We start from the raw sequence: 25631 nt of genomic DNA, 5'->3' as shown, positions 1-25631 counted from the left end.
GAGGAGAGTGCTGAGCGACTGGATGCTGCTCAGGGGCTTCCCAGAAGAGGCATCTGGTTATCTACTGTGAGAACAGGATGCTGGGCTAGATGGACCATTGCTCTGATTCAGTAAGGCTTTCCCACATGGGCTAGAAACTTGGCAATTTAAAAAAATGAAAGCCAAAATTTTCAGGATGCTGAATCCTGAAGCCAGTACCAAAGCTTTTCTGTAGTCATATGGAATCACAAGACAGTAGTGGTCCTGCACTGAGGTGTTCAGAATGCAGGCCACCAATCCGTTTTTCTTTTTCTTTTGTTGTTAACCCTAACTGTTGCCAGAAATCAGACACTTCTGAGAAATGATTAGCTGTGCCTTTAGCCCCCCCCCCCACCCTGTCCAATTTACCATCAGGGCTGCTGAACCACCACACAGGGAAGTTACAGATTAGAGAAAAGTGAAGTATAGCAGGTCAATTCCAGCAAGTTCTTAACAGTGAGGACAAACAAATAATAAACCAACTCTAGTGAAATGACAGAAGCAAACAAAACAGCCATTGTCCACAGCAGAGGGGGGTAGGAAGAGAACCAAGGAGGTGAAGAGGGGGTGGAGAGAGAGAGACAGAGAGAGAGAGAGAGAACACACACTTGAAATATTCAGGCCTTGCTGAGCTCTAAAGTGCTTTGTGTTCAACTGGATGGTCAAAGTCCAGCTGGCAAGAATAAGAGTGGCTGTGCATTAATACTCCAACTCCCTGGAAGGGAGCAGAGCTCATCACCACTCCATGCCTCACTTCTTGCATTCCTTATCACCTGCTGAAGGTACAGGCAGGGCTTTGGAACAGAGGAATTTTTTTAAAAAAAGCATCTGGAAGAGTGGCAGAGACTGGGAGGATGTTGAGCAACTTACTGTTGTCATTGCAGCAGCTGCCAATCTGCTTGGTCACTGCAGAGTACCTTATGGAATCCTTCCATGCCACCTGGAGGCAAGCATCCCCACTGACCACAGAGGCAATAACAACAACAATAGATGCACTTCAGTGATCAATGCAGATCTTAACGCTCACCCTTCAGCTTAGATCTACTGTTTTCTGTGCACAGAAACGGGCAAATGATTGGCATGCTCCACTATTTTCTTTCAGAGAGACTTAAGTTGTGTTTTCCTTGAAGTTCCATTCTTCTTAACATACACTGCACACCATTTTCTTGAAACGGAAGAGCCTGTGTTTTCAGTGTTCCTAAATGCTTGGCTTCAGAGCACATAAAACAACTCCTCCTGGAGGTTCTTCCTGCTCAGCTTCTGCAGAGTGACCCTAAGAGCCTCAGGGGCTGATTCACCTCCTTTCATTCTAATTGTCTCCAACGGACTTAGGGCTCATGCACACTTCTGTTTGCCACACCACTTTCCCCCAGAAAAACTCATGGTTTAGTGCTGAATTGAAACAAATGGCAACTGGGTGTTCGGCGGGCTGCCATTTGTTCTGATTTTGTGATAAAGAGTGGGTTTTCTAGGGGGAAGTGGCAGGGCAAAAAGGCAAACAAATACTTGGATCCATGCCTAGAAAGCACAGGTCAAGCAGGAAATTGGTCGGACCCGTGCTTTCTAGGCACGAGGCAAACAGAAATGTCACTTTCATGTTGATTAGGCACTCAAGGAAGCTGGAGACGGAGCCCTTGTGATCCAAGACTACTATACCTCTTATCCTGGCTGAACCTGGATTGAAGCTGGGGCTGTTGTTGTTAATATACCACCCTTCATCACAAGATCTCAGGGTGATTCACATAGTGGGCGTTCTACCACTGTGATGGCCCATCCCCAGATGTCCTTTAGCAATAGAGAAATGTGTCTTGTTCTGAGCCCAACCATGAGTCCATCCGTTCTATCCATTTGTCTACATTGACTGGCTTCTGCAGGCTTTCAAATAGGAGTTGATCTCAGCCCCACCAGAAGATGCTGGGGATTGAACCTGGGACATTTGGCATGCAAAACTATGGCTTCTCCCACCACTCCTACAGACCCCCTGCATGTAGGGAGAAATTTGTTGCTGAGTTGTAAATATAGGGAGGCTTTAATGGTATCTCAGTGCACTCAGATTTAGGTTTACTTACCAGGATTTAACTCCAGTGATGTCAAAAGGGTTGGGTTATGCTGTCAAAAGTTCTAATAGTACTTTTCCCAGGGATGGAGGAGGCTGGCTAATTAGTGGGTGTTTTTAGTGTTTAAGACAGTAAGTGCTTGGGGGTTTCTTATTTTTATTGCTCCTGAGTAATTTAGTGGGAGTCTCGGACTTGATGACTGGTCCAGAAAAGCTGAGAGATCAGAGATGTGTATGCTGAAAAATCAATTGGTGCATGGCTGTCGGATCTCCAGCTGTCTTTGGAAATTTGGCAAAGCTTGAGATTTTGTGCCATTAATTCCCAGCACCTGACCTAGTATTCTGAGAAATTTGCATTTCATTTTGAAAAGCAAGCAGAGTTTCTAGTCCTCTTTATTATGGAAATAGATTTGAAAACATGGAGGCTGTGCCTACAAAGGATGGAGCATTTGCACCACTCTGTGCAATGGTTCAGTAAATGCAAATTGGGTTGTTGCTCTTAAAAATGAAGGCAAAACAAAATCCTCTAGTATCCTTGGCTAATTGCCAGCTCTGGATAACAATTGCCAGTGGTGCTGGCAAGATGCAAGGAATACCAACAGCCAGAGATGAGCAAGCTATCCAAGAATTGCTTTAGATTAACTCAGACGTTATTCGAGTTGCCATGCAAATAACTGGGAAGTATCAGATATCCCAGATATTCCCTGCTGCCACACAGTCAAACCCAGAGGCTTATAAAAATTACCTGCCCATCTGTGGTTCCTTCTCCATTTCTAAAAAAATTGGTCCTTCAATTCCTCAGCCTCAAAACACAAACTCCCCTCCCCATCCATTGGTGATGGGAACAGCAGTGAAAGTGACCAGGGAAGTTAGAGGAGGTGCAGAGGAAAGAGTGGGATCTACGGCTACCAGTGGCTACCAGGCCTGCTGGCTATGTTCCATCTCCACTGTTGGAGGCAGTATGCCGCTGAATGCCAGTTGTGCTCAGGTTCTGCTGGCATCAGGTTGGCCACTGGCCTGATTCAGCAAACTCTTCTTGTGTTCTTATAGCTCAAATATTCTTCTGACTCAGAGATACTAGAGATATAGGGAGGGAAAGGAAACTTGTCAGAACACACAGTTCTCCCTACAGACCCCTGCATTTCATCAGCAAGGACACTTGGGGCTGGGTTAAGGGAGGGAGGAAAGCAGCCCTCCCATTGCACTCCTTCCAAGGCATTTGGCTCTGAGTTTCATGTGTTGCCCCTCCTGGCTTGCTACACCAGGAATTGCTTGCATCAGCTGCCAGACCCTCTGCTTTTCCTTTTAGCACAGTGTGTTTGGGGGCTGTGATGATGCATTTCTAAGCCCTTAGAAGGTATTCTGGGTAGCCCAAGAACACCACAGCAGGACCTCTATAATAGCTCTGGAGGAATACACACCTTACTGGGAGGAGAGAAATGCAGGCTACGGTATATATGGAATGCATTTTTGCCAGTTCTGTTGAAATAGTCCTGAAGTCTATGAAATGCATTTTGGGGGATTTGATCTATAGGAAGCTACCTTCAGTGTGCTGCTTTGAAGGCATTTGTCACCACACTCCCCTCCTCACCCTGGAAATCACTGTGATGTTTCCCTTTCATTTTGGAAAGAGGCAGTGTAGTATAGGGATCTCAGAGAATTCTACTGGAAACAGAAATGGAGGCAGAAAGGAATCGTCAGGAACAGAAATCAAATAAGCAAATACAAATGGTCTTTGTTATTGTTGTTTTAAACTGCAATATAATGTAAATAATTACATTCTTCTCTGTATTGTTTTCCCTTGAAGGGCACTGAAATAAATCACATAATTAATTGCATTAGGTATGGCCATAGCAGAGTTGAATGACATAGGTTTTAGTCCAAGCTGAAATGTAGTGGCATGGAAGCAGCACTGATTGTAACAAACGCTGGGTGAGGTGGAAATCTCCAGGGACAGAGGTGGTATCTTGGCTCACTGCTCTCCACTTCCTCCTCAAATTGACTGTCCAGTAAAACATCTTGATGGTCAATCAGCTGCAGCAGTGAGTTTGAAGGATACCCTCATTTTGGTCAAGCCAATTGCTCTCAGTCTAACCAGCTCCAGAAGGTTAATGAGAAGATAAACTTGGACAACTGCCAGCAATGCTGCCTTAATAACTTCGGGAAGGGTGAATAAGGTTGAATAAAAGTGTAGAGCATAAGTGGGGAATGTGGGAATGTTCAGGGAGGCAGGAGAGGATATATTGTTTAATTATATCCTTCCCAACTTGTGTTAACAAGTTCTATAATTTAGCCGAGTAACATTCCCCTTTTTAAACTTGCGCAGTGGATAACGTCTTTGCCAGGCTTGTTTAAGCCTCTAAAGTAAGTTTCCTGGTAATTCCCCTTTATTCCCTCATGAAAAGATAGACACGACACAGTCTTGTATAAAAGAGTTTACTCACACACATTCTGTTCACAGATGGATCCCAGAAGGCAGACTTGTTACAAAATATGTACACATTGAATCTATCCCATAAGGAGATAGTTCCTTTGTCCTCTCTTGAATCCAAGAGAGCATCTCCGGCTAAGCAGATGTTGCTTCTTCGAGGAATGGAGTCAGAGAGAGAGATGGCTGCCTCCCCTGAGGTATTTTGTTACCTGCATAGATGAGGTCACGCCCACCCCTGGCCACATGCAGAGGAAGTCTGTCCCAGCCCAGGAGGAAACAGGAAGTTCTGCTTGGCTGGTCCAGACATCCCCTTTTATGTCCACTCTAGGAATGTTGTATTTGACTACTCTGTGTTTCACATCCCACAGGGAATTCCAAAGTGTTTTTGGAATACAACCCATCCTCACCTATTGGTCATACTGGTTAGAAATGTCCATCAGAAAAAGCAGTAGGAACTGCTGTAGTTCACACATTTGTTGGAGGTCAGAAATAGAAATTATGCAAGTTAATATGGCAGTATTAGCTGGTGGTTTTTGTCCATTGGAATGTAATGAAATTAAGTACATTAGTTTCAGCCATAGCAGATAACAAGATGAGCAGCATAGGTTTTAGTGGAAGCTGAGGTGTAGCAGAACAGAAACAGTGCTGGTTGCAATGAACAAAGGCTGCAGAGGAAATTGTTGCCTGTTTACATCCTGCATGCTGTTTGGGGCTGGTGGGAGCTGCAGTCCACTAGCCAGTTGGGAAAGTCTGATCTAAGATGTATAGCTTTCATTTTGGTTCTTTTAAAAGGGCACACCTTTATCTCTTGCTTTTTTGGCTTCAAAGCAATCCATCACCCCCTCCCCATGTCAGTTGACATTCTTATTTGCAGCCCAGTTTTATGAAAGTGCAATGGAGTTCAACCAATTATACTGATATAATTACAACATAAATGTATGTGCCTTTGCTTTGCATCCCAAGTAGCAATTTATGTGTCATATTATTCTTATTACTGCTATTAAATATTGATTTCCCCCCTCTCTCTCAGTTCCCCTTCCTTTTTTGCCCTCTGCAGTCCCCGCTGCCAAATTATTAGGCCGGGCCGGGGGGGCGGGGATCTTGGAAACAAATGAATTAGGCACAGTACTTTGATGCACATTTCTTTTATTTGCAACATTTTGGGTATAGAATTTTGATTGTACCTATGAATATTATTTTTTGCAAGTGTGCATGCAGCTCTTACAATAAAGCTAAATCTTCAAGGGATCTGCAGCAGTCAAAAGTGAGACTGTGTAGCTATGACCAGAATTGTGGGCAAATAGGAGCCCCTTGCCAAGTCATGGACCTCCTCTGTTGGGTATTATTCTTCCTGGCAAGGCTGCTCACCTGTGTGCAAACTAAAATGGGATCTGAAAAGGGCAGCTCAGCATCTGCTCTGTGCACCTGAAGCAAAATGTGCAGAGGAGTAGGAGATGGCTCATCCACTCAGTTCCCCTGGAGAGACCAGCAGGTTTGCAGGAGCTCAGGGTCAGGCAAAGTATCTATAGCAGAGATTCCCAATTAGCTAATTACTGAGGACCCCCTGTTTTTCAAAAGCCAAGCCGCGGGCCCCCTCCTTTTGAAAATTTTGGTAACTCTATGGTAGTTACCTGTACAAAACAATTTTTTGAACAAAATGTGGGGTAGCCCTTAATAAGCACACGATTTTAGATATACTAAAAACATACTAGGGCTGAACAATACCTCAATTTCAACATTGTGATATATCAGCAGTTTAACATTGTGATATTCTGATATATCACGATATCTGAAATTGGAGATCAGGTGTGGGGAAGAGGGAAGGAGCAGTCACGGAGATCAGGTGGGTGGGGGAAGGAGAAGAAGCAGAGTCACCTCCACCCCTCCACCGCATAGGAAGGGGAAGGGATTGGCTGCCCTGCTCTCCCTCAGCGTGAGGGAAGGCAGCTCACAGCATCAGCATTATTGGCTGAGATCACTGTGTGATATTGGCAGTGCCTTGAAATCGGCTTCCCTGTTCTCCCTTGCATGAGGAGTGATATATTGATGCATATTGCTGGGTCAAAATCATCATCACAGTGTGATTTCAAAACTGATTTTGGCCAATACTGTATATTGAAGAATCACACAGCACTAAAACAGACCATAAAATTTGTGATATTACCTTGCAAAAATTTAGTTGGGGGGAGACAAGAGATGGGACTGTGGACTCCCTGGGTGCATTCCGCGGACCCCAGGGTTCTCCAGACCCTAATTGGGAACCACTGGTTTATAGGGTGGTTGCTTATGCATTGCCAAAAAAATACCAAGGGGGGGGGCAAAAGCGGCACAGCTGTGCACAATATTTGCATATGCTTATATGTGTAGATCAGGCTTCCTCAGCCTTGGCCCTCCAGATGTTTTGAGACTACAATTCCCATCATCCCTGACCACTGGTCCTGCTAGCTAGGGATCATGGGAGTTGTAGGCCAAAAACATCTGGAGGACCGAGGTTGAGGAAGCCTGGTGTAGATGCAAATCTGGGCAGCTTCTTCAGCCTGAGGGCTACGTGCCACTCCCAGTGTTTTGCAGGAGGGAGCAGCTTTGCAAGAGTGAAACGTAACGTCTCTAAGCTTTATGAATACAGTGGTACCTCAGGTTAAGAACGTAATTCGTTCTGGAGGTCCATTCTTAACCTGAAACTGTTCTTAACCTGAGGTACCACTTTAGCTAATGGGGACTCCTGTTGCCGCGCAATTTCTGTTCTCATCCTGAAGCAAAGTTCTTAACCCGAGGTACTATTTCTGGGTTAGCGGAGTCTGTAACCTGAAGCGTCTGTAACCCGAGGTACCACTGTATGCCAGCGTGAGGAGAGCTCTTTTATGATTGGCAGGTCTAGCTTGTTAATCACAGGGAATAATATTACCCAAAAAATCAACTCCTTCTAGTTCTTCCCACCATAAAATCAAATTCAAAGATGCCCCTCAACCTATTTGTCGGCAATTTGGCAGGTTTCTTATTCAGGGACTCCTCTCAGATGCCTACAGTTTACAACCTATTTGCCCACAAAACAACCGGAGGGATTATTATTCTATTTTTTACACACTCAAAAACTGTAATGGCTGACTTTTCAGGAAAACTTGAAATCTCTCCCCCAAATGGAAAAATGTTGTTGACACTATATTTATTTGTCTGTTTAACAAAATAAAGGTGCAGGATTTATCCACTGCATGCCTGCAAATTTTTTACGTATCTGTCAAAAGGAAACAAATGGCACTTCTTGTTTTTCCCACTAGGGAGAGATGAAGTGGACTTTGAAGGACTGTAAGCCAAATCTGGGAGCCTGTATAGCTCTTGAACCAAAGTGGGCTGTTTTTGAAACAATGAATCAGTGTCTGACTTCATGTTGTGGTTGGTGCACATTCCTAATTGGGAATATTTCTGCAACATCACCAACTGTGTACCGTCTTCTGACATTTCCCCCACAAGGTCTTCAGAAATGTTTTGCCTGTTTATTGACATCCCCACCCACTTCTCTTTTGGTCCAGTACATTGACCTCAGTGACTTTGGCTGCATATACACCATACATTTAAAGCACAAAGAATCCTGGGAACTGTAGTTTGTTGAGGGTGCTGGGAATTGTAGCTCTGTGATGGCTAAACTACAGTTCCCAGGATTCTTTGGGGGAAATCATGTTTTTAAAATGTACTTCAAATATATGATGTATATGCAGCAGAATCACTTGGCCAGATCTGACTGACTACCTAGCAGGGCGACAGTATACCAGTCGTGACATGATGATCCTAAGCTAGTTGGAATTGCCCATGTGGCTTTGTGCTCCGCTCATTGTTGCAAGAGGTAGACTCCATGCCCATTTTGTTTCTAGATTTGTTTATACGTAGACTCAGATTGCTGTATTGGTGAATTATTTTAATTTGGCTCTATTGTAAACTACCTTGGGAGCCATTAGGATGGTCTATAAATAGAGTATATAAACAAATACATAATATAGGCACAGGAGATGAGCCATAGCAGGAAAGTGGGAAAATAGCTGGAAAGTGGACAATTGATATTTTTTTTTTTGGGGGGGTGAATATTGTTTCACTGAAAAGATGTTAGGGAAAAGATTTCTCTCCCTCCCAACACTGTTTCTGGCCTCAAAAAGACAAAGAGAATATTCAACATGGGCCTCATCTAGCACAGTAACTTTCAGCAGAATTCAACACACATCTTCTCCTATGGAGCAACAAGTTTAGAAATAATAAAAATAAAAATAATTTTTATTTGTATCCCACCCTCCCTGGCCAGAACTGGGCTCAGGCTGGCTAACATAAAAAAATGTATAATACATTAAGACATAAAATGCAGCAATCGACTGAAATACAGCTTAAAATCGAATTAAAATCAAGATAAAGGAATCTGCCTTAGACCTTCACCTTTGGCTGTCATGATGCTGTGCATTTCCCAATCCCATGGAGAAAGAGGTCAGGCAAAGCTGATCATAGGTTCCAAGGCCATGGAAGTAGCAACTTACTCCCAGGAACACTAGAAATAGACTAAGGCTTTCCAAGCCTCTATCTCCAGACTATCTCCTCCAGACTCCACCCCCTTGTAGAGAACCTCAGAGCCTTAAAGGACCAACTCTCTGCCCTGAAGACAATCACTCCTCCTCTCTCCTGCAGCCTCCTTCCAGATGCCCTGCCTGCACTGCTGGACTTGTGATTTGCAGTGGGAGGCACCTGTTCTTCAAGCTATGGGGAAGGTGCCTGAGAAGGGTCCAGGCTCTGCCCTGCAGAGCTCCCTTGGTGGCCTGGGAGGTTCTTCTGGAACTTTTGTTCAACAGTCTCAGACACAAGGGTCTTCCTAACTTCAGAAGTCAGCTCTGAGCGCTGACCCAAACCTGACTTCCCATCTCTGACTCTGGCTCCATGCTAGATTTAGGGGTCATGTCATAAGGTAAGAAGTGTGAGACATGTAGGACCCTTTAGTTGGCTTCTCAGGTCCTTGCTAGGATTTGCATCTTGATTTATCAATAAAAAGCTACCTTCATACTGAGTTAGACCATTGGTCCATCCAGCTTAGTGCTGTCCATACTGACTTACCAGGGTTACAGTTCCAGCCCTATCTGGAAATGCTGGGATTGAACCTGGTATCTTCTGAATGCAAAGCAGATGGTCTACAACCAAGCTATGGACCATCTCGTGACCTTCTTCCGTATAGAATTTCAGCCTTAGAATGCAAGCTGGGAATGCCTTTTCTTTACTCACACTCAACCTTAGGTAGCCTTAATAGCAGGTTCAGATGTCACCCCTCCCCAAAAAAGAATAGAAAAATGCATGAGTGGGGCTGCAGGGGCATATGTTCTAGCCCCAATCCCATTGCACAGGGCTGCCATAATCCCCTAATGCCTACACAGCATGTAAAGGGAGTCTTGTACACACATGGATCTCTTCCAAATGAACGAGATGCAACCCTAGCTTAAGTGAGGGCATATCCTGGCACACAGTGGCAAAAGCATGGATGGTCTGTTTGTGGCCACTCTGTGCATCAGTGATGGGGCAAGTCTGATCCATGTGACCTTGCAGCCTCATCATATAGGCCACATTCACACCTTGCATTGAAAATATTATGATAGCACCTTATAATCTTGTGTCTTTCCCCAAATAATTCTGGAAGCTGTACTTTGTAAAGGGAATGTGGCCCTTGGGCTGAAAAAGTTCCCCCACCTCTTAGGCTGATAAAAGGATGCCTACTCATTTCTGAGTCAACAACACTTGTGAATTCATTAAACACTTGTGTATCTCATTAGAAGGATTGAATGAGCCCAGCACCCCCATTCCACCCACCCCTTTGTTTCTAGCTTCTAACCTCATCTTCGAATCTGCTTAGAAGGGAGTCTCACCCTTTAAGGAGCAATTTGCTACTCCCCCTGGGCTCCCCCTTGCTCTCAGTGGGTGATCTCCAGTCACCCAGATAACAAGGGAGGAAGGAACAGCGATGCCAGCTTTCCTTGGAGCAGGTCATCCATGAATGAGAGGGAATCTTTACTGAAAACTGCAGGAGGACACAAATATTTTGAAGGCTCTGGTAAGCTCAAGTGAGTGGTACATGTTCATTGTTTCCTTTGACAGAAAATCCTGAAATACAGAACCATCACGGCACTTTTCTCTAGCTGGAGAGAACATGTTTGGGCGAGGGATTCAAAACTACAGAATTGTCACTTCTGGTTGAGCATTTCTTAAAAAGACGCCTGGGCTCTTCAGTCACAGCCCTGTTGTGAACAGTGTGCCAAACAATTGTCTCTGCAAATCGCTTTGTGACTGAGCCAGTATCAAATTTTCATTTACATCTGCAGTAAACAACTTTGCATTAATGTTTGTAGCTCCAGCATGGAGTTAGCAGCATTTCTGTTATCTCTGTCTCGTGTTTTCTATGGAAAGCGAAAGTCAAGGCTGTTGAGGTGTGGTAGAGCCTGGCAGCATGCTGCTAGTTTGCTTATTGGTTTATTTAATTATTTCCACTTACTATCTAAGAGTGTATATACTGTACATATATTCACACACAAAAGTAGAATAACACCATGTCAAAAGACATAAACAGTATCCATATACACAATGCTTTTTTCTAAAAAAAATGTTTAGGGGTACTCTCATTTTGACTAAAGAAAAATAACAATTTTATAGTTAAAATTGGGAAAAATAAATACAGTAAATGGACAAAAGTACAAAGATTCACAAAATGTTTAAGGTACCCCTGCGTCCCTCCAGGAAAAAAGCACTGCATACATCTGATGCAGTGGACTGTAGTATAGGAAAGCTTATGCCATAATACATTGGGTAGCCTTGAATGTGCTACAAAGCTTTTTGTTGTCTTTTCTGCAAGAAGCCTCTCTGGAAATGGTTTTTGTAATGTCTAATTTATGCCTTTGTTCTGAAAAGTACAATGAAAAAGGATTTCTTTGGTGGAATTTGGGTGGCAAGACATATAGCAGTGGTGGTGAACCTATGGCACGTGTCGCCCCAGCAGGGCAGCTGCTTCTGTGCTGGGGGTGAGGGGGAGAGTAGGGCTCAAGTGCAAGCAGGAGTGGAGGCAGGCGGGGATCTCTCAGAAGTGGAGTGCACTTTGTGCTGAGAGATCCCCGTCTCCACTCCTGCTTGCAAGCAAGTAGGAGCAGGATCGGGCAGCTCATCTAAGGAGCGCCTGGCTGCTTTCAGGTGGTGCAGGGGCTCTCAGATGCAGCTTCTGGGCTGCCTCCACCTTCCCCAACCCCAGCAACTATTTAGCCTGGCTGCCTTCACGGGGTTGCAGGGGATCTGATGCGGAGGTGGGGGCTGCTTTAAACTTCTCCCTTGAGGGGAGTGCAGCCATGAACCCCTCAATGGAAAGTGTGAGGGATCCTGCACCTCCCCAGTTGAGCAGCCTTGATCCAGCCCCTGTTCCCATGTAAGCAGCAACATTGTCTAGCAGAGCAGCCTGATCCCACTCCTACTTGCCTGCAAGGAGGAGCAGGCGGGGGGTGGCAGCGGCAACATCCCTTGCCTGCTCGCTTTCTGCCCTGGCCCAGCGTTCCCTCACTCAGTGCCGGAGCTGCCAGAGCTGGAGGAGGGGGTGGTTGATGTTGTGGCTGCAATGGCAGAACCCAGCGTTGGAGGGTGGCAGGTGCCTTTCCTCACTAGGAAAATGGAAGTGTGGCATTCAAAATGGAAGTTATACTCAGAAGAGAGCATGTTCGACTTCCGAAAAAAGTTCCAAAACTGGAACACTCATTTCCAGGTTTGAAGCGTCCAGGTTCCAAGTAGTTCGAGAACTAAGCTGTTTGAAAACTGAGGTACCACTGTATTTATTTCCCCCGATTTGAACTGTATTTATTCCACCCCACCCCCCGTGGTGATTTTCTTGAGTCAAAATAAGAGTACCTCTAAACATTTATTTTAGAAAAAAAGCACTGAGTTATACCGTAAAATTATATATCAATGGGAAAATAATTTAATGAAGAATGTAATGCAATAACTTTTAAGAAGGATTATTTATTACAACAGCAGTCATAAAGAAGAAGCATGAAACACACAGAAAAGAAGAAGAATGACCAATAAGCAAGGGAACACGCCAAGGCTGACCGCTGTCTCCTTTAATATTTATTTTGATCTTAGAAGTACATTGGTACCTTGTTTTGAGTCCAGGATCTGTTCCGGAGCCCCAGATGCTCAACGAAAGGGACCCTAAGCTGACGAAAGGGACTCTCGACAAAGTGCCGCTCTGAGTGTGGAGTGGTTTTGTGCTTCTGCGCATGCTTGAAGTGTGATTTTGTGCTTCTGCGAGTGTGCGAGTGGCAAACCTGGAAGTAACCCATTCCAGTACTTCCAGGTTTGCCACAGACGTTCCATGAAATGGATGCTAAACAGGGCGGACTCAAAACGAGGTATCACTGTATTAAATAAGATGATATGAGAAGATAATATGATTAAACGAATAACACTAGGAGAAAGGGTGTATAAAGTGAAGGCATTCGCTGAAGACCTGCTGGTGATGACAGAAAACCCTAAAGAAAGTCTTCATAGATCAATTGAGGTGATGGAAAATTTTGACAAGGTGGCAGGCTTTAAATTGAATAAGACAAAAACTAAAATATTAGTCAAAAATATAACAAATAAAGAATTAAAGATCTGCCAAAAAGCTAAATATTTGCGCATTTGGATATCCTGAAAGAATATCAACTTATACCAGGATAATTATGTCCCAGCTTGGGCTGAAATCAGAAGAAACTTGGATACCTGTAGCAAATTGAAATTATCCGTTTTAAGAAGGCTCTCTATAATAAAAATGAATGTGCTCCCCAAATTATAATTCCTTTTCCAATCAATCCTGATACTGGGTGGGACAGACCGCTTCAGGGAATGGCAACGATATACCTCAAAATTTATCTGGCAGGGGAAGAGGCCTAGAATAAGACATCAAATACTCATTGACACTAAGGACAGAGGAGGCTTTTCACCCAGCCAGATATAAGACTGTACTATGAGGCAGTCTGTCTCACCTGGTTAAGGGAATGCTGTATACAGTGGTACCTCGGGTTACATATGCTTCAGGTTACATACGCTTCAGGTTACAGACTCCGCTAACCCAGAAATAGTGCTTCAGGTTAATAACTTTGCTTCAGGATGAGAACAGAAATCATGCTCCGGCGGCGCAGCAGCAGTGGGAGGTCCCATTAGCTAAAGTGGTGCTTCAGGTTAAGAACAGTTTCAGGTTAAGAACGGACCTCCGGAATTAATTAAGTACTTAATTAAACCCGAGGTACCACTGTAATGGGGAACCCAGACATTAGATCTTGAAGGATTCAATATCAGATATGATTGGCATGCATATCTGATTTATGAAAAAGCTAAAATACACAAGGATTTTACCAATCACATCATTAGAAAATCCTTATTTAAAGCCTGGGATAAATATAGAGACCTTCTAGAACAGAAGACACCATGGTGGATCTCACCAACTGAGGCATTAGCCATAAAGAGGAAAAATTCAAGTAGGAATTGGCCCACCTACCGAACATTACTTAAGGAGGAAGGAAACCAATTAAAATTAAAAACATTTGAAGAACTAAGGAATCAAATGAGTGACTGGTTTCAATACCTCTAGTGCACGGGTGTCAAACACAAGGCCCGCGGGCCGAATCCGGCCCGCCAGACCTCATCATGTGGCCCGTGTAGTCTGGTCTATATATATCTGTGAGGGAAGCTTGGGCTGCGGCGCGCGCGCAGGGCGCCTCGGGTCCCTTCTGCGCAGGCGCCGGCCTCCCCCTCCTCCAGCTACCTAGCTGAGACTTATTTGACACGGCGAGGGCGGGGTTGGATATGGGAGGCCGCTGCTGCTGCTCTCAACTTCTTTTCGGGCTCGCCGGGGTGAAATAAGTCCCGGCGGGAGCGCAGCGCGCCTGCGCGAGGTGGAATGCGGAGAAGGGCAGAGCTGGCTTCGCACGCCTTGCAGAGAGGGAGACCGAGAGCGCGCTTGTGTTTCGGGAGCGCGCCCTGTGAATACTCGGGGCAGCGTGCTTTTGCTTTGCTTTTCTTTATTTCTTTAGGCGCGTTTCCGCGCTGCCCAATGAACAGCATCCTCCGCCTCTGGGGATTCGTGATTCAAAAGCAAATTCGATACGCAAGTGCATGTTTTGTAAATAACGTCAGGTGCGGCTTCCGCAGGGTGCGCGTTGCAAAAATTTATATATGGAAAAAAGGCTGATAAGGAATTGGTTTATTTTTTAGGGTATTTACACATCATGCAATTTTTTCCTCAATGTTATTACAGGGTCCGGCCATCAGTTCCCGCCCTCCTCAAAGGGTTAGGGTAGGTAGCAAAGGGGGGAAAATCCAAACAAACGCTCGATTAAAATTTGGGGAATGAGAAAAATTAAAACCTGCACATCTTGTGTAACTTAAACACCAAGCCAAATAGGAAACAATTTTTATATTCATATATGTATTCAGATGAAATCAAGGTCTAGTGTTCCATGAGCCAGAAGCTCTGCATTACTTAATCCAGCTGTTAAAGGTGTCATGGGCTTTGAAGACACTCGAACTCGAACCAGCCCTTTGAGGGTGACCAAACTGCTGATGCGGCCCCCGATGAATTTGAGTTTGACACCCCTGCTCTAGTGGTACCTCTAGTTGCGAACTTAATTCGTTCTAGAGGTCCGTTCTTATCCTGAAACTGTTCTTAACTAGAGGTGCGCTTTTGCTAATGGGGCCTCTAGCTGCCACTGTGCCGCAGCACACCATAGAATCATAGAATCATAGAGTTGGAAGAGACCACAAGGGCCATCGAGTCCAACCCCCTGCCAAGCAGGAAACACCATCAGAGCACTCCTGACATATGGTTTTCAAGCCTCTGCTTAAAGACCTCCAAAGAAGGAGACTCCACCACACTCTTTGGCAGCAAATTCCACTGTCGAACAGCTCTTACTGTCAGGAAGTTCTTCCTAATGTTTAGGTGGAATCTTCTTTCTTGTAGTTTGGATCCATTGTTCCGTGTCCGCTTCTCTGGAGCAGCAGAAAACAACCTTTCTCCCTCCTCTATGTGACATCCTTTTATATATTTGATCATGGCTATCATATCACCCCTTAACCTCCTCTTCTCCAGGCTAAACATGCCCAGCTCCCTTAGCCGTTCCTCATAAGGCATCGTTTCCAGGCCTTTGACCATTTTGGTTGCCCTCCTCTGGACACGTTCCAGTTTGTCAGTGTCCTTCTTGAACTGTGGTGCCCAGAACTGGACACAGTACTCCAGGTGAGGTCTGACCAGAGCAGAATACAGTGGCACTATAACTTCCCTTGATCTAGATGCTATACTCCTATTGATGCAGCCCAGAATTTCATTGGCTTTTTTAGCTGCTGCGTCACACTGTTGACTCATGTCAAGTTTGTGGTCAGCCAAGACTCCTAGATCCTTTTCACATGTACTGCTCTCAAGCCAGGTGTCACCCATCTTGTATTTGTGCCTCTCATTTTTTTTTTGCCCATTTCCGTTCTCATCCTGGGGCAAAGTTCTCAACTCTTCCAGATTAGTGGCATTTGTAACCTGAAGTATTTGTAACCTGGGGCTTTGTAACTTGAGGTACTACTGTACTATCAATTGCTTGAAAGATTTAAGGTTGACAAAAAAAGGTTTAAGGTAGAAAATACAAGATTTGAAACAGATGTCGTTAATTCCAAAATTAAAACACTTTCTAAGGCTTACCGACTCCTCCTTGACTTCCCAGAGGAGGTTAAGTTGGCTATGATTAAATGGGCCCAAGATCTAGGCCACACTATACAGATGTCCCAATGGGAGAATTTGTGGAAGGTAAATGAGAGGTTTACTGCCTGTTACTCCATAAAGGAAAATATGCAAAAAATGTTATACCGGTGGTACCTGACCCTGCCCACCTAGAAGTTTGAAAGCACGTCAAAGTGCAAGTAGATAAATAGGTATCGCTCCGGTGGGAAGGTAAACAGTGTTTCCGTGCACTGCTCCGGTTCGCCAGAAGGGGCTTAGTTTTGCTGGCCACATGACCCGGAAGCTGTACTCCGGCTTCCTTGGCCAGTAAAGCGAGATGAGCGCCGCAACCCCAGAGTCGGCCACGACTGGACCTAACGGTCAGGGGTCCCTTTACCTTTACCTGACGCCACATAAACTCTCTAAGATGTATAAAAGCACACCAGATGTTTGTTGGAGATGTGGGGAAACAGGAGGCACCATGTTTCACATATGGTGGACCTGCCGAAAAGTCAAAGAGTTCTGGAATGACATAGAACTAAAAATAATGCTAAAGGTAAATTTTCCTTAAAAACCAGAAACATTTCTTTTGAGTATTACAGGTACAGATATCCACAAGGGCTTAAGAAAAATTTTTCTGTACACAACTGCGGCCATGAGGGTGCTTATTGCGTCATATTGGAAAAATGACAAACTTCCTACTAGAGATGAATGGTTACTCAAACTTACAGAATATGCAGAATTAGCCTCTCTTTCTGAAAGAATCAGAGACAAACCTAGACAGGAGTTCATTCTAGAATTGGATAACTTCAAGAACTACTTGAAAAATAGTTGTAATGTAAGCGCAGTAGTTACCTTTGAATGATTTCTGTAAATGATATACATAAAGGAAAATCACATCAAAATAGAAAAGAGAATTTTTACAAATAATAATAACAAATTAAAGTAATATGTTTATTACAAAGCAAAACATGGAGCGAATGGGAGGTCTTATGTTTGGGTAGAAAACACATAGTTGAAATTATATGTAATTTTCTTTGTGAGCATAGATATCCTTATTGGACTGACTGAAATGAAGATAACTACGTATTGTATATACATGAAAAATGATTAATAAAGCATTTTTTTTAATGAAACACACAGAAAAAATGAGATTTACAGGTTAAATTATCGTGTTGACACTTTGCGTTAAATAAGTGGGTTTTGGGTTGCAGTTTGGGCACTTGGTCTCTGAAAGGCTTGCCATCACTGACATATAGCAATAAAACTGCTAGAGGCCAGTATGGTTTCAAACTGGATGGGAGATTCTTGTTGAGATTCTTGCATTGCAGGGGGTTGGACTAGATGATCCTCAGGGTCCCTTCCAAGTCCACAATGCTATGGTTCTATAACATTCTCTTTTAAATATATATATATATATTATTAATTTGTCATGAATATGGGCCACATTATTACAATGGGGTCACGAAGACCCCAATCGGACACGACTAAACGACTAAACAACAACATTACAATGCCAAATCATACCAAATCATAATACAATTTATAAAGCCAATTATACATTCCAAATTAAACAAATTTAGTGACTTCCTGTGTTCTGATCGTCCGGAAATAATTATTCCTAGGTCCTGCACATAGTCTTATCTATAATCCAAATACAGCAATTCCAATCTTGATCCTGTCTTCTGTTTTTGCAGCCACTGGTATAATGACTTTCACTCATATTCAAAAAATCCATATCCATTAACTTGCAAGAGGGATTTAAAGTCTGTTGATTTAAAGCATGTTCTATGACATTCTCAATCCTGAAATCAGAAGTAGCATAAAATGTAACTTTCACATTTAAAGCTCATTTTCACTCTATTCTGTACTTCAGCACTTACGAGAAGCAAGTTCTTCTCAGATGGATCGGACTGACTTCTTCTTTGGCGATCCCTCATAGCCGAGTAAGATTGTCTTCCAAAAACACAGATTTTAACAATGAGTCCTTAGGTGACTGTGGAGGCCAATTATGGACCCACACATCCTTCCGCAGTGGGGACATAGGTTTCCTGGTGGGAGTTGATCACAGTGAGGGTTTGCCAAGTGTGCCTTCCTCTTAGCATGTTTCTCCCTTGTGTCCTGAGTTCGAGTGTCAGCTACAATTCTACATTCTACATAATTGCACAGACTTTCTTCCAATAGTCTAATTCAATTGTAACAACAATTTTGATTTTATCTCCAACTTTTCCTCAGAAAAGTTATTTGCATAGCTCTTTTCATGGGTCTTTGTGAAATGCTATTTTATAACTGCTGCAAGTAAGACAGCGACAACGATTCACATATTTTTTATTGTTTTCCTTTCTTTTTTCCCTATAAGCAGATGAAGTCATCAGATATTGACCAGGAATTATTCACAGAAAGCTACTGCAAAGTGTGCAGCGCTCAGCTAATATCAGAATCACAGCGTGTGGCTCATTACGAGGTAAGAAACATCTGGAGGGCTCCAGTACCTCTGGGCTACAAAGAGGTCTGTAAGGGGTGCTCTCAAATATCTCTGATTTTCCACTGCTCAGTGCAAACTTTGTACAATTGCTGTTGTGAATAGGCATTCTCAATGGGCAGCAGGGTGAGAATCTTATTGTTGGATCCACAAAAAGAAAATAAGCAGAATGGGTAGGATCCAGAGTAAGGCTGTGCACACAGCATACATTTAAAGCACATGACTTCCACCAAACAGTCTTGGGAACTGTGACTTGTTAGGGGTGCTGGGAATTGTAGCTCTTTGAGGGGTAAATTATAGTTCCCAGGATTTTTTTGTGTGGGAAGCATTGTGCTCTAAATGTGTGATGTGTAAGCAGCCTCTGTAAATTGGTCTTAGGTCCCACCGAAATCAATGGGACAAATTATTCATCATGACCCAAGCCCCATTGTTTTCAATGGGAACTAAGGTCACCTAAATTTGGGTGCAGTTCTATGACCCTGGCTCCCAGGAACATGGGAAATCTCAGATATCCTGCTCTGACATTAGAGATTATTTTATATCTGCTGTGTGTGAGGCTGCAACATCAGAGAATGAGATGCAATGGTGAATTCTCACCTCCTGGGCCAATTGGCATCTGAGCAGTGACAAGAGAGCCCAAAGGGGTGTGTGTGCCCGTGGGATGCCAGGGGAGGGGTGAGAAATGGCTGGGTGCCAAAGGATCCAAAGCCACCCCAGTCTCCTGGCACATCCTTACTCAGCATGGAAAGTTGGATATTCCTCCTGAATTTTCCTCCAACCTCATTTCTATCCTGCTGGCATTTGGATGTGGATAGTTGAACTGCATTCCTCCTCGCAGCCAATGCCCATTCATCTGAAAGTGAGCCCCATTAAGCTCAATAGAACTTAAATTGGGTAGCCTGGGATTGTGCTGCAAATTAGGCTCCATCCCTGTATATGCTGGATTTTACAGGGATGTATGTTTAGGGATGGTGAGCATTTAAAGCAATTGGAAAGTTTATTTGTTTGGAAAATTCCATTGCAAAATTTGGAGATGTATGAATTTTTAAGAATAGCTACATTTCATTTCATATTGTTCTGGAAAGTGAAGAGTATGTAATTTTGCATTAAGATGTCAACTGAACTGAATATCTCATTCATCCTCAATGGTGTGTCATATGTTTTCAGCTTTCTATTATAAATGTTAAAAATTCACAGGCTACACATACATTCAGGGTTTTTGTGTGACTGTCTGCTAAAAGACATGTTAAAGGGTGTTATCAACTGGCTATAAAACATGTAGCAACACACGTCAGACTTCATTGTAATAATACAACTGAGAGCATGTCTGTCCTGATGATCAGCAGGTCATGGCTTGAGCGAGGGGTCCCTGCGAAGTGTGAGCAGTGGGTTTCTATATGTTTTGCTCCTCCTGTTTCCACAAACCTGTCCTGGTCTGCCTGGCAACTTCAGAACAATATGACCAAGAGAAAGTGTTTGGAAGGAGCCCTTAGAATGCTGTATTGATGGTGTCATGTGACCCAGAGGAGAGACTGGTCATTGATGAGTGACACTAATGGAAACAAAAGGGCGTTTGACTGTAGGGGTGACTAATTTGATTCAGTTTGCAATCAAAGGTGAACCGAATTCACACTTTCTGAAATAATGTGTAAACCAGAACAAAACCATCCTTTGAAATGTGCACTTCTATGAATTTCTCAATGCAATTATCCAACCAAGTAATGTGTGTAAAAATGCATATACTAGGGTAAACTGTGGATAAGCATCTACATATTGGTGCAAATAGCAGCCAAAAATACATTATATTAGGGGGAAATCACTATGGGAAAAGGTGTGTTTTATGCAAAATTGTATTAAGAAATGGGTATATAAGGGGGCTTCCGGGTCGGCGTGTCTGGGCAATGGCGGATTTCCTCTGTCTTGGAGGAAACCGCTCTCTGAAAAGAAGGGTCTGACCGCCACGGCGATGCGGAGACCCGCAAAAAACCACGGTCGGAGGAAGACCGTGGGCTTGGGATTCGGCACGTGCCTTTTGCGCCTCCCCTACTCGCGGGGAGACCCGGTTTCGGGTCTCCGGAGCGACGTGGGGTGAGTGGCGCGGCACATCGAATCAATCACTGTTTTCAGGGAGTGAAGCCGCACAGCTGTTACCAGAATGCGCCGACTTTTCCTGTGGACATTTGGACTTAAATAAAAATCGTAAGTAAACGGAATTGGATTACAAAAATATCTGAATTTGGCAGTTGAACGTGAAGGTTTAAACAGGAAGCCCACCTTCTGTTTTGTAGAAAGATCAAAGCAAAGCCGCTGTAAGCTGGCGCTTTTGAAAAGTACTTTGTAAAGTATAAATTTTCATCATTTAAGTCTTCTGAACCCCCCCTCGAAAGCAGGGGAAGAGGGGAGATTTTTTGGTGGACGATGGAGACCTGCAGGACAGTAAAAAGACGACCTAATTCACTACTGTCTCAAGCCTGGGATCGGGCTGTCAAAAAGTTTTACAACTTAAAAATAATAACAACGGAGGAATGGAAAATACTTTTATGGAAGGACGATCAGAGATATATATTTTAGGTACTGATTTCGTGGCATTTGGAAGGAAAAGGAGCTGATTTGTAATTTTGTAACTGAAATTTGGATTGAAAATAACAAAAAGAAACTGTGGCCGACAGAGGGAGTTTTAGAAACTGTGACTGATACATTGTTGAAATGGAAAATTCCATGGAGGCTGCAAACTAGCGGCCTTGAAGAGCAGTAGATAACACTGGAAAAACAAGAAGAGCCTGGGAACATGGCTGATAGAATAACAGCTCTGTTGGAACAAGTCATAAAGAAAGTGGGAACTCTTGAACAGGGCATCTCTGGTCTGAAACAAAATGTGACTATTTTGGCACAGACAGTGAGTAATTCAACAGGTGCGGTTTGGGAAGTGGAACCAATTTTGCAAGGACAAGTTGTGGAGAAAATCTGTTCTGTCTCTGCAAGAGGAATTTCACATGGAAGCCCCAGTACTAGGGCCTCAATTTGGATACAATTTGAAGTTTGAGGTTATGGAGGTTGAAGGACTGACTGGGAAAGGCAGTGCCCCACTTGGACTGAGTAAGGCAAGATGGATGGCCTATATGTTGGAGGGCGGCACTGCAGGAAAGTTTGGAAAAATGGATTTCCGCAACCCCAAAGAGACTGTGGAGTACGCCCTCCTCCAGTCTGCCGGGACTTCGCCTGTTCTCCAGGAATTCTCAAAGATGACTGCCAGTGGTTCTGAGATCACATCTGCCAGTTCTTTTAATACTCTTGGATGCAGTTCATCTGGCCCTGGAGATTTGAATACATCTAAACTAGCCAAGTATTCTTGTACTACCTCCTTAGTTATTCTGGGCTGTGTTTTCTCTGCTGGATCTTTTGCTCCAAATTCTTCAGGTCGGGCATTGTTTTCCTTATCGGAGAAGACTGAGGCAAAGAAGGCATTGAGGAGTTCAGCCCTTTCTGTGTCCCCTGTTTGCATTTCACCATCTTCTCCTCTGAGTGACCCCACTGTTTCTTTGTTCTTCCTTTTGCTACGAACATACCCATAAAAGCCTTTTTTGTTGCTTTTAACCTCTCTAGCGAGCCTGAGTTCATACTGTGCTTTAGCTATTCTGGCTTTGTGTCTACATGTGCTGGCTATTTGTTTGAATTCCTCTTTGGTGGTTTCCCCCCTTTTCCATTTTTTGTACACATCCTTTTTAAATCTTAACTCAGTTAAAAGTTCTTTAGATAGCCAGCCTAGCTTCTTTAGGCACCTTCCATGTTTCCGTCTCATTGGTATTGCCTGAAGTTGTGCTTTTACTATCTCCCTCTTAACAAACTCCCAGCCACCATGAACTCCCTTTCCTTTTAGTATTACTGTCCATGGGATCTCACCCAGCACTTCCCTAAGTTTTAAGAAGTCGGCTTTCTTAAAGTCAAGAAATTGAGTCCTAGTATGCTTGGCTGCTCCTTTCCGCTGTATAGTAAACTTCAGAAGAGCATGATCACTCGCGCCTAATGATCCTTCCACTTCTACCCCACTAACCAGGTCATCAACATTGGTTAGGACCAGATCTAAAATGGTTGTTCCTCTTGTTGCTTCTCCCACTTTCTGCACAATGAAGTTGTCTGCAAGGCCAGTGAGGAATCTGTTTGACCTTATGCTCTTGGCTGAGTTTGACATCCAACAAATATCCGGGTAATTGAAGTCCCCCATTACTACTATCTCCCTTCCTTTTGCTTGCTTGGCCATCTGTTCCAGGAAGGCATCATCTATGTCCTCCGTTTGGCTTGGGGATCTATAGTAAACTCCCACAATGAGGTCTCTGTTATTCTTCTCTCCCTTAATTTTGACCCAAATGCTCTCACTTTGGCTTTGAGGTTCTAAATCTTGGATCTCTTCACAGGTATACACATCCCTGGCATATAACACCACTCCTCCTCCTTTCTTGTCTGGTCTGTTTCTCTGAAATAGATTGTATCCCTCCATTATTACATTCCAATCGTGGGACGTATCACACCAGGTTTCAGTGATGCCTATTATGTCATATTTAGTTTGCTGTACCAAGAGCTCAAGCTCATCTTGTTTATTTCCCATGCTTTGTGCATTAGTGTACAGACATTGAAGTCCATTAATCATTCCCCCGTGTCTCCTATTTAAGGATTTTTTCCTCCCACCACTAGGTCTGCTTGCTGTTTGCTCCATTTGGTCTATGACATTTGGATGATCATCTTCATCAATTGATAGACACCTACCTTCAGGAGCACTGTCTCCCTCCCCCACATTAGTCAGTTTAAAGCCCTCCTGATGAGGTTTCTGAGTTTTTTGGCAAAAACATTCCTCCCAACCGTTGTGAGGTGCAGCCCATCGCTTGCCAGAAGTCCATCTTCAAGAAACTGCAGTCCGTGATCTAAGAATCCAAACCGTTCCTGTTTACACCATTTGCGAAGCCAGCTGTTCACTTCTACTATTTTTCCCTCTCTCCCTGGGCCACGTCGTTCAACTGGGAGGACAGATGAGATAACAATTTGTTCATTTAATTGCTTCAATTTCCTGCCCAGAGCCTCGTAGTCCCTTTTGATCTTCTGGAGGCTATTGCTTGCAGTGTCATTGGTTCCCACATGAACCAAGAGGAAGGGGTATTTGTTAGTGGGTTTTATGATTCCTTGCAGTCGTTCAGTTACATCTTGGATCTTAGCCCCGGGGAGAGAGCACACTTCCCGAGACATCTTGTCAGGCCCACAGATCACTGCTTCTGTTCCCCTCAGTAGGGAATCCCCTATCACCACTACACGCCTCCTCTTAGGTTTGGTCGGGGTTCTTCCATGAGCTGTCCGTTCCATTCAGCATAACATTGTATGATTAAGAACTTTTGGGAGATGGTGGAATGATTCTATTTGGCTTTAGTGGAAATAAGATAAAGATTTGAGATATTAGGATTTAAGGGTATATGATATTAGGATTTAAGGGCATAAGATTTAAGGTTTTTTCTTCTTCTCTTTTTTCTTTTTCTCCGTTTAGCAGATTGGAGTTTGGACAATTTTTTAGATGCCGATGGGAGAATAAGGTTTAAATGGACTAAGACAAACAAGCGAGTAAGCAGTGAAGGTTGAAAGAATTTGCTGATTTGATTAATAACTGGAATACAAAAAGGGAGGTGGGAGGAGGCCAAGGAAATAAGTTATTGAAAGAAGAAATTAGAAAAATGGAAATGTTTTCTTTTTAAATGTTTTTTTTTTGTTCTTTTTTGTGTTGGTGTGGTGGAGGGGGTGATTTTAGGTTTTTATGTATTTTTATGTATTTATTTTTATGTATTTTTATGTATTTTTAAATTTCTACTTTTTCCTCTTCCTCATTTTAGTTTATTGTGTTTGGTTCTTTTTTCTTTTTTGTATTTGTGGAAAATCGAATAAATATTGTTTTTTAAAAAAGAAAGAAATGGGTATATAAAATGGGATCCTGGTTGGGGAGGGGATATAAATAAATATTAACTATTAGGAGAATTTTGTGCCAAAACGCTGATCATTTTCAACTGACTTTAAAAATAAATCTCATGTGGAAATGCTGAGAACTGAAAACTGACAAAAACCAAAATTGACAGATTTGCCCATCTCTGGTTGATGGTTCTGGGCAGCTGCAATGCAAATCATATCCACCTGTGGCAAAGTGGAATGGGGGCAAGCAGCAGCTTTTTATTGGGTTGGCAGAGAGGCAAGCTGGATGACAGCGGAGGAAGAAGCAGGATTGCTGTGGTTGTGGAACTCGCACCAGCTGCCTGAGTGCTGGCTTCTGCTCCCTGCAGTGCCTGCTCACGCTAATGTTGAGACACCAGCAGCTTGTGACAAAGCCAGCTTGCACCTCCTGTTCTCTCTACTCTGAATTGCCCACGCAGGGAAGGGGAAGGGTAAAATACAAATGGGCGGGGGGGGGGGCTTACTTTTGTAATCACAGCAGAGGCAATAACAGGGGTGTCTGGCCTTCCTTACTGCTAATCACCCAAACTGGTAAAACAAAGGAATGCATGGGGAAAACTGACCTAACAGCTTGTCTTTGTCATAACTGATGCTAATTAATGTAAATTAATGCCACCAACAAACAGACAAAAAGGAGCGATTTCATTTTATAACAATTTTATTGCAGGATATGCTGTTCTCTAACTCAGGGCTGGAATAAGATCTTTAGAGGCCCTAAAGCACTTAAAAGATTTTGGTGCCCCCATATATATCTAATTTTAAATAAGAAACCATTAAATAAAATTTTATTTTCCGAAATGAAACAAAACCTACAGTACAGTGGGAAAAATGTTTATTTTTGTATACTTCCCCTTTATTTATACTTGAAAAATTTCTGTACTTTTCTAATTTCAAAGTGTTTGATCTTATCCTCAAAATTAATCTTACGTAATGC

At 43.3% G+C, this 25631-nt stretch overlaps 1 protein-coding gene across 3 annotated transcripts in view; it reads left to right on the top strand.

Annotated features, from left to right (window-relative positions):
- Positions 1-25631, top strand: part of ZMAT4 (zinc finger matrin-type 4) — a 246193-nt gene that overhangs the window by 34043 nt on the left and 186519 nt on the right. For all 3 annotated transcript variants that reach the window (XM_083456650.1, XM_083456651.1, XM_083456649.1), the window contains exon 2: positions 18599-18700. In XM_083456650.1, the coding sequence (XP_083312776.1) occupies positions 18599-18700 (102 nt within the window). The remainder of the gene's footprint in view (positions 1-18598; positions 18701-25631) is intronic.

This window comes from Podarcis tiliguerta (genome assembly GCF_965153285.1).
Source record: "Podarcis tiliguerta genome assembly, chromosome: 8".
NCBI classification, from domain to species: Eukaryota; Metazoa; Chordata; class Lepidosauria; order Squamata; family Lacertidae; genus Podarcis; species Podarcis tiliguerta.
Note: the sequence above shows the minus strand (reverse complement) of the source record. Positions and strands in the feature narration are given on the sequence as shown.